At 38.8% G+C, this 14,731-nt stretch overlaps 1 protein-coding gene across 1 annotated transcript in view; it reads right to left on the bottom strand.

Annotated features, from left to right (window-relative positions):
* SEMA3E (semaphorin 3E) overlaps positions 1-11,655 on the bottom strand; it is a 248,223-nt gene extending 236,568 nt beyond the window's left edge. Inside the window, exon 1 of the mRNA XM_045494645.1 lies at positions 10,932-11,655. Coding sequence (XP_045350601.1) covers positions 10,932-11,046 — 115 coding nt within the window. The 5' untranslated portion in view covers positions 11,047-11,655. The remainder of the gene's footprint in view (positions 1-10,931) is intronic.
* Positions 11,656-14,731: the final 3,076 nt, after the last annotated feature.

Here is a 14,731-nt window from a genome sequence, read left to right on the forward strand (position 1 = left end):
ACTGTTTGAGTAGAGGTGCTGTGTGTGTGTGTGTGTGTGTGTGTGTGTGTGTTTAATAAACTTCTTACTTTAGAATAGTTTTAGAGTTACAGGAAAGTTGTAAAGATAGTGACGGGAGTCCTCATAAAGCTTCACCCAATTTCCCTATTATTAACACCTTACATTAGTATGGTACTTGGTCACAGTTAATAAGCCAATACGGATCCATTATTATTAACTAAAATAAGTTTTACTTTTAATGTTTCCAGGATGCCATCCAGGAAATGCATCGCACTTACAAAACTGTGTTTTTTTAATTATTCTTTTTATTTTTAATTATTTTAATGTTTTTTTGAGAGAGAGAGAGACAGACAGACAGATAGAGCACAAGCCAGGGAGGGGCAGAGAGAGAAGGAGACGCACAATCCAAAACAGACTTCAGGCTGTGAGCTGTCAGCACAGAGCCAGACACAGGGCTCGAACTCCTGGGATTATGACCTGAGCCGAAGTCGGACACTTAACTGAGCCACCCAGGCGCCCTGTGTGTTTTTCATTCTTAAATCCCTAGCATGATGATCAGTCTCTAAAGATGGAAGAAGCTCACCAACTAGTCATGGAATAAGTGAATGACTGAATAAACAAATATTTCTTAAGAAGATACAGAAGCTTCTGAGTCCCTGAAGGAAAAGATCAGGATGTATAACAAAAAAAAAAAAAAAAAAAAAAAGAAGTGGACCTAATTTCATTAGTCCGAGAAAATATTTCACTGAGAGACGAAGGAGTTCTGGAATCTTATAAACTGCTTTTCCATAATCCACCAATATTCGAGGTTTTCTCATCTGAACTCAGTGATAGCATGACGTGTCCTAATTTACACCATCAATAATCATTAAAAACAGATTTCATTTACATGTTAAATTATTACCTATATGTCATCTAGTAAAAAAAAATAATAGGTAAAATGGTATAGTATATAGTAGACACTCAGGAATTTAAGTATATTTATTAGGATCAAGGGTGTGGTTTGGAAATTTGAATAAACGACACCCTGAATGTAGGCAATGGACCTAAAGGGGAAAAAATGAAAAAGGTAACATAAAAGTGAGGCTCCCCTGGAGCATCATCCCAAACACTTAGCCCAGCGTTTCTCATGCTCCAGTGTGCATGAAGTCACCTGCAGGACTTAAAACACAGCTTCCTAAGCGCCAGAATCACTGATGAAGAAGCTCCCAGGAGAGCTGGTGCTGCCAGTCTCTGACACTTTTCATAGCACCCCAGTGTCTATCTCCTCCGGATCCTAGCTTGGAAGAGGAACAGAAGAAAATCCCAAGCAGCTTCATCTCCTCTGCAATGAAATTCAACTAAGCCTTCTGTCACGCAAATTTTTTAGCAGTAGCTCTATCTCTTCAAAAAAATTAAAGAAGCCTTTATGATTTTGTCATTTTGACCGTAACATGGAAGTCAACGACAATAATAAAAAGTTTTGTTTTGTTTTTATCCCCTAGATGGTCAACACCCAGCCTGTAATTACTGGCTTTAGGAATGATCTGGTAAGTCATTTTATTCTATTCACAAGAGTCCTATCAAAAATATTTTTAAAAATTTGGGGCACCTGGGTGGCGCAGTCGGTTAAGCGTCCGACTTCAGCCAGGTCATGATCTCGCCGTCCGTGAGTTCGAGCCCCGCGTCAGGCTCTGGGCTGATGGCTCAGAGCCTGGAGCCTGCTTCCGATTCTATGTCTCCCTCTCTCTCTGCCCCTCCCCCATTCATGCTGTCCCAAAATAAATAAACGTTGAAAAAAAAATTTAAAAAAAATATTTTTAAAAATTAAAAAAAATTAAATGTTCCTTGCCCTCAAAAATCATAAAATGTTTAAAGACAATTCAATAGGGAATATTTTAAGGCACAACAACAAAATGTACGTTTCCATGATACATGTACGTATTCTACAATATTGTATGAGATAGATAGTGTTCATCAGTCCCTTTATACTTGTGAGGAAGCTAAGCCTTCAAAGTTCAATGATTTAGCAAGAATAACACAGCGTCAAATAGGATATATGTACTAAAGATTCAGAGTCAGGATTTTAAAATTGTGAGTCCCTACTTACTCTTTCCACCAGGACATAGTGTTTCCTAATAGGAATTTTTAAAGTATTTTGGAGAAGTTCTACACACTGGGAGGTCTAGTAAGGGAAGGAAAAGAGTCCTAGAATTTTAGAATTGGAAAGGATCTCAGGAATCACATGATGCATAATAAACTTTTGGAGTCGGGCTTAGGAAAAAAGCCATCAGGAGGCATGAATAGCTACGTGCAATGCTGTCAGCACATTTCCTTTTTGATTTTAGTTCTATAGCGCATCTTGAGCTTTGAATTTAAAGCCCTCTTCATTTCCCATCATTTCCGGGAAGGGAATTGGTCAGAGGGGAAAAGGTCAGCGTCCCTAGCTGCCCTCTACTTTCTGCCTCTTTTATTCCCATTTTCTTTGCTGCTTTGCTGCTTTGCTTCTGGTTCTGGAATTAGTTTGGCTACCTAAACCCACCACTGAGACTTATTCTTAGGGACGCTGCTCCCCTTGCCCTACCTTGTGAATAAAACCCTCTTTTTATTCTGGTTCCAATGAATTAAAACTTAAAACTCAGAGAAAAAGAACTGAAATGGCCTAGAAACAGATGGGCTTACATGAAGAATATCCTAACTTACACTTAACCCAAGCCTAGCCAAGGTGTACAGGCGGGGCATGGTCCCTCCTTCCAGGTACCCTAATTCCTTCCTGCTCCAATCCCCACAGCCTTTACATACCTGGCAGCATGAGCTGTCCATTAGAAACACAGGTGAGACTCAGGGAGCCTGGGTCGCTCTGTCGGCTAAGCGTCCGACCTCGGCTCAGGTCATGATATCAAGGTCTGTGAGTTCGAGCCCCGCGTCCGGCTCTGTGCCTACAGCTCAGAGCCTGGAGCCTGCTTCAGATTCTGTGACTTCCTCTCTCTCTGCCCCTCCCCCACTCACACTCTGTCTCTGTCTCTCTAAAAAATAAATAAAAAATGTTAAGGAGAAAAAAAAAAAGAAACACAGGCGAGACAAAGAGGGTGAGTCTTCCAGGTGGCTAGTAAGTAACTTATTTCCTAAGTCATGAATTTCACCAACTTTTGAATGCCTAATGAGTATAATTAAACTTTGTTGTTTAATTCAAAGGTCCTGTCTTCTGTTGATTAAATTAGAGAATAAAAATGAAACAAATATTGAAGATAAACTGAGGACCAATAAATATACACCATTCACCAGAAATATGTTTTCATCCTACTTTTGGGCTAAGATGAGGGTGAAATAAAAATATCTACCTGGAACAAAAGCAGAGGAGGAGGAAAAAAGGGAGAGAGGGGTGGTGATAGCAACACAGGGGGTAATCAAAGAATGAAGTGGTAAGAGAAAAAAAGGGAGGTGTCTGGTGATCACCCAGGAAAAACAAATGCAGCAAAAAGTAGAGTAAAGAAGAAGACGTGGGAGAAGTGGGAGGAAGAAGAGGATGAGGAAGAAGAGGAGGAAAAGGAGAAGGAGAAGCAGAAGCAGAAACAGAAGCAGGAGCTGCTGCTTGGTTATAAATGAGCAAATATGGCTAACATGTCTGGAGGCCCTGGTTGCTTCACTACAATGCAGCCCCGAGAGGCCTGGGGGTGACTGGGGAGAGAAAGCCCTAGCCTTGCTCCTAATGCATGCCTCACGGAAGGAGCCATAAACAGTTCTTCAGGATTCCTTTGTTTCCTTGGTGTTCCTCATGCCAACCTCCATCAGACTCTCCTTTACAAAACACGACTCTAAATCGTTTTGTTTCATTTATATACCCACTCAATGCTCACTATTGAACACCTACTAAGAGGTCAGGAGCGGTGCCCCAGCCCAGTTATCTTACCTGTTTGTCCAAGGGAAGATAGAATAGAAAGCTTTCTTTCACTTTCAAAGCAAACAATACATGCTAGGCTGTTAGCTGCTTATAAGACCCTGTTTGTTTAACTTTTGACTGTGTGGTTCGGTCCTGGTAATATTAGTTCTATGTGCTTTACAAAGCTGGGTCTACAATAACCTTTGTTAGTAACTTTTGTTAATGCTGTGGCTTTGGTCTGCTATCTCCAAGGTACCAAACAGAAAAGTTGCAACTTTCCTTTTCCTTGAAGTTCCAACTTCCCAAATAAGGATAAGTTAATTCCTTATACTATCAAAAAATAAATACATCTACAGTGACTTACAAACACGAGAGACCCCAAAATCCCTTGTTCCTTCTAGTCATCTACTCCTATAATAGCTGGATTTCATGAAATAAAATCTTGGCTTGCAAGTAAAAAACTCTAGTGATTAAGGATCCTCCCTTATTTTAAGTTATAAGTTAATAATTAACTCATGATTGCTTTTAGAATTAAAAAAAAAAAAAAAAGGAACCAGAGTAGGCTAATTCTCACTGAACCTCTGATTCATTGAATAACCTCTGAAAAGCTTCCTACAGTAAAGTATTTGCTGCACTAATTTGCATGATCTCATGTAATTCTTTCAGGATATTGCAAGTTACACATTACCCCATTTTACAGATGAGGAAATTCATAGTCAGAAAAGAAAGTAACTTGGGATCATACAGCCAGAAGCAAGATTCATATTAGGTATGCCTCCTTCAAAGTCTACAGAGATTTTAGGCCACTGAAGATACAATGTGAGACAGTTTTGCAATACCTGGACCTAAACCACTCTTCTGTGTGTACTGTGCCAAGGCCATAAGCTGAGTCCTCAAACAGAGAGCAACAACGGCTGAGAGTTTACTTACCAGGAACAGAAGCAGAAATACATTTCTAAGCCCCAGATATCAAGCAAATCATGGATTTCTCCTTTTCATTTCCACACTAGCTGTGGAGGCAAGATTACCAGGGCAATGGGGCCATTTGGTGGGCATGCCATGAACCAGGCATTAGAACTAAAGAAGGCTGAAAATTTCTTGAGTAATCAGTTGCCTTGGCCAACCCTAGGGCCATATTAAGTCAAGTTATTAATTCTTCAGACTTTCTGTTCTTGAAATCAGCACATTCTTTGAGAGAAAGTGTTCTCTCAATATCAGAGACTAAAACACTTTGTTCAAATGTGGTATTCACATATCTTTTCATTCATAGTCTAGAAAATCCAACCTATAAAATACCCAGTCTTGTCACTGTCATCCATATCATGAGTACAAAGAATAATGCTTGCTTAAGTCCAAGAAATAACTCATGACATTGATAGTTTCTCTTATGCTTCAAATGTTATTTAAAACCATGCTGTGAAAAAATCATTATTAAAATAACCATAATCCTTTGTATAATTTACATAATATTCTTCAGTGTCAGATGTTGGGCTAAAGACTATTACCAACATTTAGCCCTGCGTATTGAAACTAAGAAAATAATCTAAATCTTCACTGTGCACTTTTTGGAAAGTGTTTTAATGGTATAATTTTACTTTTGTTTTGTTTTAAATTCTCCGAGACTGAACTTAGAAGACCACTTTAACACTGCAGTGGCTATGTATAAAGGGGCATGCATGCATGCAAAGTGCCATTTCTGGATTCCTGCAGACTAAATTCCTCTACTAAGCCACAGAAGAGTTTTACACACAAAGATAAAGGAGTAAATCTTTGCGCGCTCTCCCACTAAGAACTCCCAATGATGATTCCAGTAGATATCTTTGATGAAATAAAACTGACTCTGCAGATTGCTAACAATAATAATTTTCACCAGCAATGACCAACTTGATGTTTGGTTCTTTATTATGTTGTCATAATAGAACTGAGGCCATCAAGTTGATCTCATCCCAGAGAGACCCTCTCTATGAAATAGTCCGAGGCTACAGGACAACTCTGACATAGACAGCAAAGTGACAATATGGCAACAGATTTTTGAAAGAATATTCCATTGGGACCACATGCCCACTGCATATATTTAAGAGTCAAGAACAAGTATCAGTTCTATATTACGTATAGGACACTCTCTTTATAAAGACTTGAGAAACGATTTTACTCAACTATGTTATTTTTCAGTCCAAAATTGGCCCAGTTCATTTACAAATTCCATTTACTGCTCATGCTAACTCTGACCTCCCTTCGCCCTATCTCTATATTAAAGCACAACGGCTTTACCAATGTAAAACCCAATATCCAGGTAAGAAGTAAATAATTCATATTCATTCAGGGACTTCCATATATCCATATGCATTTCTGTGATATGTGAGCAGTATCTGTCTATAACAAATATCAAAACTACAAAGGATAGCACCATCTAAAATCCTTACACAGACTTCACCTACAGAAAATATATTCTGGGTAAACCAAACTCAACAGAACATACTGTCATTCCTTTCATCTTACCCAGTACTTTTAATTTCACATAAACTATTTCTTAATAAATCTACCACTTAATTCTCACCGACTCTCCCTGCGGGAGAACTGGCACGAGGTTTGTATTTACTCCTGGGTCCTATTTAGCAACTTTCTTCATGAATCATGCCTTATAACCACTTTTTATTTATTAACCACACAGGGATATGTGACTAATGTCACTATTGATAATACTTTGTTACTGGCTGAAAAACCAAAGCTATGAGCTGGGTCAGGAAAAACTGGCTCAGCCACTGCCTCTTTTTTGTATTTGCTCTGGATATGAAATGAATACAGCCTCCAGGATGATCATTTAAAACATTTCATTTTTGTTATGCTCTTCTACAATTCTATCTCAATTTTCTTTCACATAAGTTAGAAAAAGAATCAGAAAGGTGTGGTGTGAGGTGAATATGTGTAATGAATAGATATACTACATACACGCCAATAGCAAAACTATTGGCCATGAATCTTGTAAAAATGCACAGATGCGATCATCTTCTAAATTATTATAACTGGAGATCAAAGGTATGGAAGACGGGATTTGGAGTGAATGCAACCTCTCATGATAAACCATATATTATATGCTAATTAAGACCAACTACTTCTTTCTTCTGTGTTAACATCATCCTAGCATTTATTGATATCCAAACTCATGCCATTCCCCAAGATTTTTCTCCTTAGGACATGTTTCCATCTAACCTTCATTTATATCAGTCTTCACAAAACATTGATAAAATAATTTTTAGGTTATAAGGTACTTTCACAGTTTCGTCGTTCCATTTGATTCTCTCAAAAACCCGCTGTAAGATATACAGCGAAAGCACCATTACCGTCCCTATTTTCAAATTAAGGAGACTGAGGCACAGACAGTTACCATTAGTATAAGTAGAAGGAGAGACCTCTGACTCTACATCTGAAGCTATGACAACTCTGTATTTAATTGGTTATAATATCGAAATACAGATAGACTAACACTCTTTATCCCACTTTTTTATATGGATAGATATATATTCAATGCTCAAATCTACATTTATAACATCAACATCTGCTAGGAACGATCTTCGGCCATATTTATGCCTTCACTTCTGTATCTCCTCACCAAATATCCTCTGATTACACAGCCATTCTCCTTGGCCTCTGTGACTGTGTCACTCTTTATTGGGTCTTTGAATACCTACCCCATCTGCCAAGCTCGCTTGACTGAATTTCTGGGGTTTTCCATGTACGTTGGGATTTCTTCTTTGACATGGGGCTTTGCTCATTTGTTTTTTCTTCTTTGAGCTCCATGAGCAAGAAGGTTATTTTTTCCTTCCCCGTAACCCCATTAATGCAGGAGGGTGAGAGATGAGGAGAGAATAGACATTGACAGAGGGCAGAGGCTGCATCTAGCAGGACTCTTCTCCCTTTATTCTCTTTCCTTCACTTCTGTCATGAGAATCAGAGCTATTTTTCAAGGAAATCCTTGGGTAGAATATTATAAACTTGCAATAATCACACCAATATTATCTTCTTTAGAGTACTGGCTATAAAGTTGGCCATAATTTTTAACTATTCATAAACACTTAAACACTTGCTTGGTACCGTTAATCTCAACTCAAATCTTGACTGAAAAGTCTTACAAAGCAGAACAGCAACTTGCTATAATTTTATTTGTTAACACAATTTATCTTACACCTGTAGAACACATTAAAGATACAGGCATTGCCTCAACAAGAGTAAATGTGTCATCACTTAATCCACTAAGCTTGCTTCTCAGTTAGGGAGAAATTCAATATTTTCCCACCGCAGGTGGAGCGCAGTGGGAAATCAGCAAGAAGATGCTCTATATCTGATACCAATTTTCTACCTTGTCTCACTCCCTCTCTGCCTTTTCCCCCTTTCAGCTCTAATGATCTCTCCTCCTCTTAAACACTATTTAAGGACATGCCACATCCAAAGATAGAGAAGGATAGAGGAAAAGGGAAAGTCATTGGCATTTTATGTAATTCAGCTCAAACTTTTTATATGATGCTGCAACTTCTACCTCTTTTTGGGGAAGAGACATTAGACTTGTGGTCTCAGGTGCCATCTTGATAACGAAGGAGGGAAGAAAAATATTTGTCTTTCTCCCATAGAACATAAACCACCGCTATGAAATGAATCCCTGGAATAATCCAGTAGGTCACCTCTAGAGAGCCCTCGAGATTTATCTGCTGGGGGTCAGGCGGCAGTTCAGAGGTGTTACAGTATTTATATACAGCACTGTTTATATTTTGAAGGACCATGTACTCACAGTATCAATCAACTAATTGATCCATTAGTAAAATTGTACCATTTCTGGTATCATTTAAGGTAGCAAAAGATTATACTCTGAAATACCCCACCCTTAGTTTTTGGATACCTCTAAGAAGTCCACTGAATTTCAGAGTGTAAAGAGTAAACGGGCTGTTTAGAGTGTGAAGAGTAGATGGGGCTAAATATTCCTGCTCCAGCAGTCCTTCCCTTGCACTGAGTCACCTGCAGTGCCTACATTTGCTGCTTCTGGTTAAATCTCCATGGTGGCCTCTCAGCTGATTTTGCTGGCTAACATGCACAAGTGAGAACAGTCTATTTTCAGGTGACTGTATATCGTCTTTGTAGAAAAGCACAACATTGTACATTTCAGCTAGTGCCATCACATCAAAAGGTTAAGAAAAACCAAAGGGAAATTTTGTGGTACTTTTCGGTCTAGAGTCCACATAGATAGAAGTTCTACTCCCACATCATCTAACACAACCCAAAAAATCAATTCCAGATTCCTCTGATTAAGAGAGGTAGTGGGGGGAAAAAAAAAGATGTAGTCAAGGTGAGTCTGAAAACAATAATATGCATAGCATTTAGTTGCATTAGAGAGTTTGGGTATGCTTTGACCAGATTACAAACTCTCTAATGAAATATTAATATGATATAGCTTCAAAAATATACTGATAGTGAACTACTGAAAACAAGTACCTAATAATGAGGTATAAAAGGTATCACCAGGTGTAGTTAGAAGAGTGGCTCACCAAAACTGGCAGCTTATCCACTTGGCTACACAAGAAAAACAACCCATTTATTACATTCTTCTCCTGACATCCTTCTTTGTCCATAATTCATCACATCAAATTTTTTACATATTGATACATTCGATCAAGCTTCTTAGAAATATGCATTTTGATACACACCATGATACATCTTCCCAATTCAAATAATTTGTGCTAATGTTAGGTACTGTATTTTAAATCCTTTACAGATACGCTGTCCATGTGTCTCTTAACTCATGTTATCTACCGGGGAGTACAGTAGGAAAACTATTTAAATGAAGAAAGTATTCATAGCTTGTTAACTAGTCTAAAAATGAGAAATTTCTATGGTCCAAATCAGTGGATGACTGTCCAATAAAAACAAACAAACAAACAAAAAAAAAAAGGTCCATCATGACATCTAAATTTGAGGCTTCCCTTTGTGTTTCTCCCTCTAGTAAAGATTACACCTATACTTTAAAAATACAGGTTTCTGTAATCGGGACAATTTAAAATCTTACACAATGGAAAAGTGGTTCTTATGTAATTGTTGTTACTACAACTGTTATCTGTCTTAGTGACTAATGACAGATAATAAATACTTCGTTGCAGAAAATTTTTTCCAAATTACATTTGGGTCAGCAGTCACTTTCTCAATGTGTGGGTTTTGTTTGCTGTTTGTTTGTTTGTTTGTTTACAGAAGAATCACCAAATCTATTCATCACTGGCTTTTACTGGTCCTGATGCAAAAGCTATCTTTTGATCATTTATTTATGACCAAATGCTGCTTTACAAGACATAGCTCAGAATAAAATATTTAAGCACTTTCTCCTAGATCTTCAGTTAAGCAATATGAATTTACACAAAAAGAATCAATGCTAGTGAATAGCATCCTGATACTTGAATCGATATAAATCAGTTTACAAGGATTGCTAATAAACGCTGAACATTTTTTTTTTGCCAGACATAAAAGAAATTCTAATAATCAGTTCAACTAAAAAGCTAATTTATATCAGTCGTTAGTCATTTTAATTACACGGTGATGACTTTGTCATCATGGGCAAGAAATCATTTTGCTTCTCAGGAATTTCATTTTCCACTCCTCCTCTCATCCCCATTGTGGACAACACCAAACCTATACTGCACCTCTCTCTGAAGCCCTTCTCCAACATCCCTGTTTCCCATCATGCATAAATTGGTATTCAAATACCTACTGCTAACTTGGATTCAGTCCCTCCAGGCTATTTACAACCTGCTTCCTGTCCTCTTCTGTTGTGTGTGCTAGTGAGTGAACTTCTCATTAATAAAACCCAATATTTACAAGACAAAAATAACATCTCCAAGTTGGCATGCAATTTTGCACTATTCTCAGATGCGGTGAGTATGACATGCTAATCAGAGGCACTTAGAGTCTTAGGTCAGTTTGGCAATAATGTTTTTCAGCTGCATTTTAAGGGTCTGTGAAGACCAAAGATCTAGGTTAAAGGACTTTAATTTTTTTCTCTCTCTTCTTAACAAAAGGATCTAAAAAGGTGACCTACCTTTATGTGACAGACGTAGGCGGGGGTGAGGGGTATCTGCCGTGTGCCCTCCTGTCCAAAGCTCCAGTAAGTAACCCCACAGGAGCCAGGTGACCAGGTTCGCGGCCGATGCCATGCTGCCTGCTCACCGGGCAAGCCCTCCGATCCGCACTTGAAGGCGGGTCTGAGTTTTACTTAGGACTCCCCTCCAGGGGCAGCGCGTGAGAGGCTTTGTCACAGATCGAACGCGTTGTCATCAGAAAGCACGGTCCCAAAGTGCCATTTGCCAGGCTGTATTTGGCTATGTAAGACCTTTCTTCCCCGAGGACAGTTGTTTATAAGCCGGGAGCAGGAGGACATTCCAAGGAGTGAGTCTTTCGAGCCATGTCCTGTCCAGAGCTCTCTTCAGTAACTGTGCGGGTAGACTCGGGAGGAAACTGTGGGGTTTTTTTTTTTTAGTCACTTCTGCAAGCGGTTCATTGAGAAAAAAAAAAAAAAAAAAAAGCCCTGAGCACACGCACTGCCTTCCCCCCGTGGAGCTCTTCTCTTCTGGCTCCTTGAAGCCTCTCCGAAGTCAGCCTCTTGCACTGACTTGCCAAACAGCTAGCTTTAATTCACCTTTCACCTTGCTAATTAAAAACAAGAAGTGCCATTCCCTCCAGGAGTTGCAGGATCCACCCAGCAGGGATGCGTTCTGTCAGCGAGCTGTGTTTACAGGGAAAGTTCAGGCAGGGTTGAGCTGTTTCTAGGAAGTGTTTCTGGTCCACGTGCCCCGCTCCCACCCGCCCTCCCAGTATTACTGGCCCCACGTCACTCAGCGCAGGAGACAAGTCCGCGCTTTGATGGGGAGCCGGGATCAGGAGGGAGAAGGGGATATAATAGGCTGATTATTGAAGTACATACAACAGAAGAGGATGGAGCCTCAGGAAGGGCTTTTAAATGCTCGCTCACCAAGATTAACCCTTGAACACACGCAGATTCAGTTTAAATAATGGATGTGTCACCATCCAGCACCCACATTGATTTTTCTTCAGTTTCTGCTGAAATTGTATTTTTTTCACATTTATGGCTTTTTTAATTGATTACATCTTAGTAATGTATTTTCAACTCTTGTATGTTTCTTGTATGTTTCAAGAGCCTGAAAAACATGTCATCTGTGATTGTTTCATCGTTAATGTGTTACTACTAACAAATTATTTTACCTAGGCGAATTCTTCAAACCAATTAAAAGCAAAACCTTTTTTTTTTTTAAAGCAAACCATAAATTTCAGCCCAAGTTTAAGAATACATTTTGAAGTAATTTTCTCCTAGATATGGTAACTATGGAAAAGTTGAGGTTTTCTATAGGACACATCCCAGTAAAGCAGGTATTAGAAAGCACAGGATGTGAAACACGTTAGGATTCCACTGCTATGCACTTTCCGAGTTTATTTTCCAAGAACTATGTTTGTGTAAATAAGCTTAACACAATAGGTCAACTTTACAATCTACTTTCAATCAATCTCAAAAACTAAACCAAACACTCTGCAGCGGTTGGCATGGAAATGAATGTTCCTATTTGAAGATACCAATAAACTTGAATAGGTATTTCATTTGATACTTGAGAGTTAAATGGTAAACAAATGATTTCAGCTATGATAACTTTTCTTAATTCCGTTTTTAAATGGTACTGTTAAGGGCACTTCTTGAGAATTATGTTCTTAAAATCATGTAATTATAACAAATAGATAACGCAGGTTACCCTGATACTTTGCGATACAAGCAAATGTAGAACCAGGCGTTATCTACCCATTTTCCTAAGCATGACATGTACTATTACAAGCAGAGTATATTTAGTAAAATGTAAATGTCACTGGATATTATAAATAATTAGATTTCCAAGGGCTACAAAAGATAACAAACTCTAAACATTATTTAACAGTAGAGCAACATGAAGTATTTAGAGACTTTTAACCTGGGGTGGTCTCTGTAGGCACATGCATATTTTAAAAGCCAGTCTGATGAGCCACAGACCTAAAGGTAACTCTAAGGGTGATATAATGTACCTCTGGAATCCTCTTTTACTCTCTTCCAGAATTGAAGTAACTAGGAAGTAAATAGCAGCTTTTATATGTGTTATCTAATGGTGGGATTCCAGGAAAAGGAAAAGTAGTGTGTATAACTTTTATTACAAATACATGGTTAGTCTTATACAACTGATTTTCCACACAAGATTGTGCAGTGCCTGTTCCAACTCTATGATGGAGCTGAGGCAAGGTAAGGCATTATAACAATTTCATTAGGATATGAAATTCATATCATTAATGTCCTTGAGACAATAAATGTTATGAATGTAAATTACATAAGTACAAGCTACATGCAAAGATTCATCTTCAGTGTTACCATCCTTCAGATTACGTTAGGGTATTTTGAAGTACGTGCCAGAATAACGAACTCCTGTGGATTTCTCAAAATGTGCTCTGGTTTATCCTTCGGTTATCAATGAATGCCATTGCTTATTCCCTTTAACTCCTCTGTGTGTCCTTCTACCTTTCTTTCTAGTCTATAATCTAAAGATGATGTCAAAATTAAAAAAAAAAGACTATTAAAAATACTAAACATCCAGAACTAACCATTGCCTCGGCTGCTGCCATGTGGTTTTATCAATGGAATGAAGAGTCTTTGAGAAGAAATCCATCATTTGCCTCATAAAATAAAACAGGAAGAACCCTCCGGGGCAGAGTAACCTTATTACTTGTCATCCAAATAAGAAATGTTTTAAGGGTAAAAGAGTCTTCTGTTAATAATCACATATGGGGCGCCTGGGTGGCTTGGTCGGTTGGGTGTCCGACTTCAGCTCAGGTCATGATCTCACGGTCCGTGAGTTCGAGCCCCGCGTCGGGCTCTGTGCGGACAGCTCAGAGCCTGGAGCCTGTTTCCGATTCTGTGTCTCCCTCTCTCTCTGCTCCTCCCCTGTTCATGCTCTGTCTCTCTCTGTCTCAAAAATAAATAAACGTTAAAAATAATCACATATGAGCCCAGACCATTATATTCAAATCAGGACATCATGGTAAGTCAGCCTTCATGGGAGAGATTTCTAGGTACCCTTGGGAAACACGGAAATAAAAAAAAAATTAAAATACAAAACTGATTTGCCACCAATGGTGAGTGAATAGCTTCAGTGAGCCAAAGAGCTCTGGGACTAGCAACAGTATCTGCTGGTATTATTGTATTCGATGAGAAGAGCTAGGCTGCCGGTTTGAAGAGCCTTAGACAACATGGAAGACCAGGTAAGAAGGGAAATGGCAATTCTGCAGGTATTGCCTGCCAGGCCAAATGTCTCATTCCAAAACCTTAACCCTTTGTTGCTAGGGTCACACAATAAGATAGTGAGGGAGAAAGGGGGTGGGGGGGGATTGAGTACTCATCAGGAGTTCCATAGTGGATTCTCTCACTGGTTCTCCACTTAATAGTCAAAGACCAACTGGCCTCTGAAATAAGCTTTCCCAGTCTGTGGTCCCAGACAATCTGTGGCTGAATCACACAGGGTATGTGAGAAAAGAACACATTCCTACATCCCACCTGATATTCCCAGTTTGTCTAAAGTTGTACCTACTAAAATTTGAGTTTTACAGTGATTCCTCTTAGGTCAGTGCTATTAAAACATTAGACATCTGTTTGCTACTTTCACCATTTTTATCCTAAGAGCATAGTATTTGCAGATCTTATATGAACATGAACTAAACATAGGTTATGTTACTCTACTTGGTTTGTTACCGTTGTATAACATAGCCTCTCCTAACTAAATGCACACTTTACCTTCTGTGCTTTGGGAAACATCC

Source organism: Leopardus geoffroyi, chromosome A2 (genome assembly GCF_018350155.1).
Source record: "Leopardus geoffroyi isolate Oge1 chromosome A2, O.geoffroyi_Oge1_pat1.0, whole genome shotgun sequence".
Lineage (NCBI taxonomy): Eukaryota > Metazoa > Chordata > Mammalia > Carnivora > Felidae > Leopardus > Leopardus geoffroyi.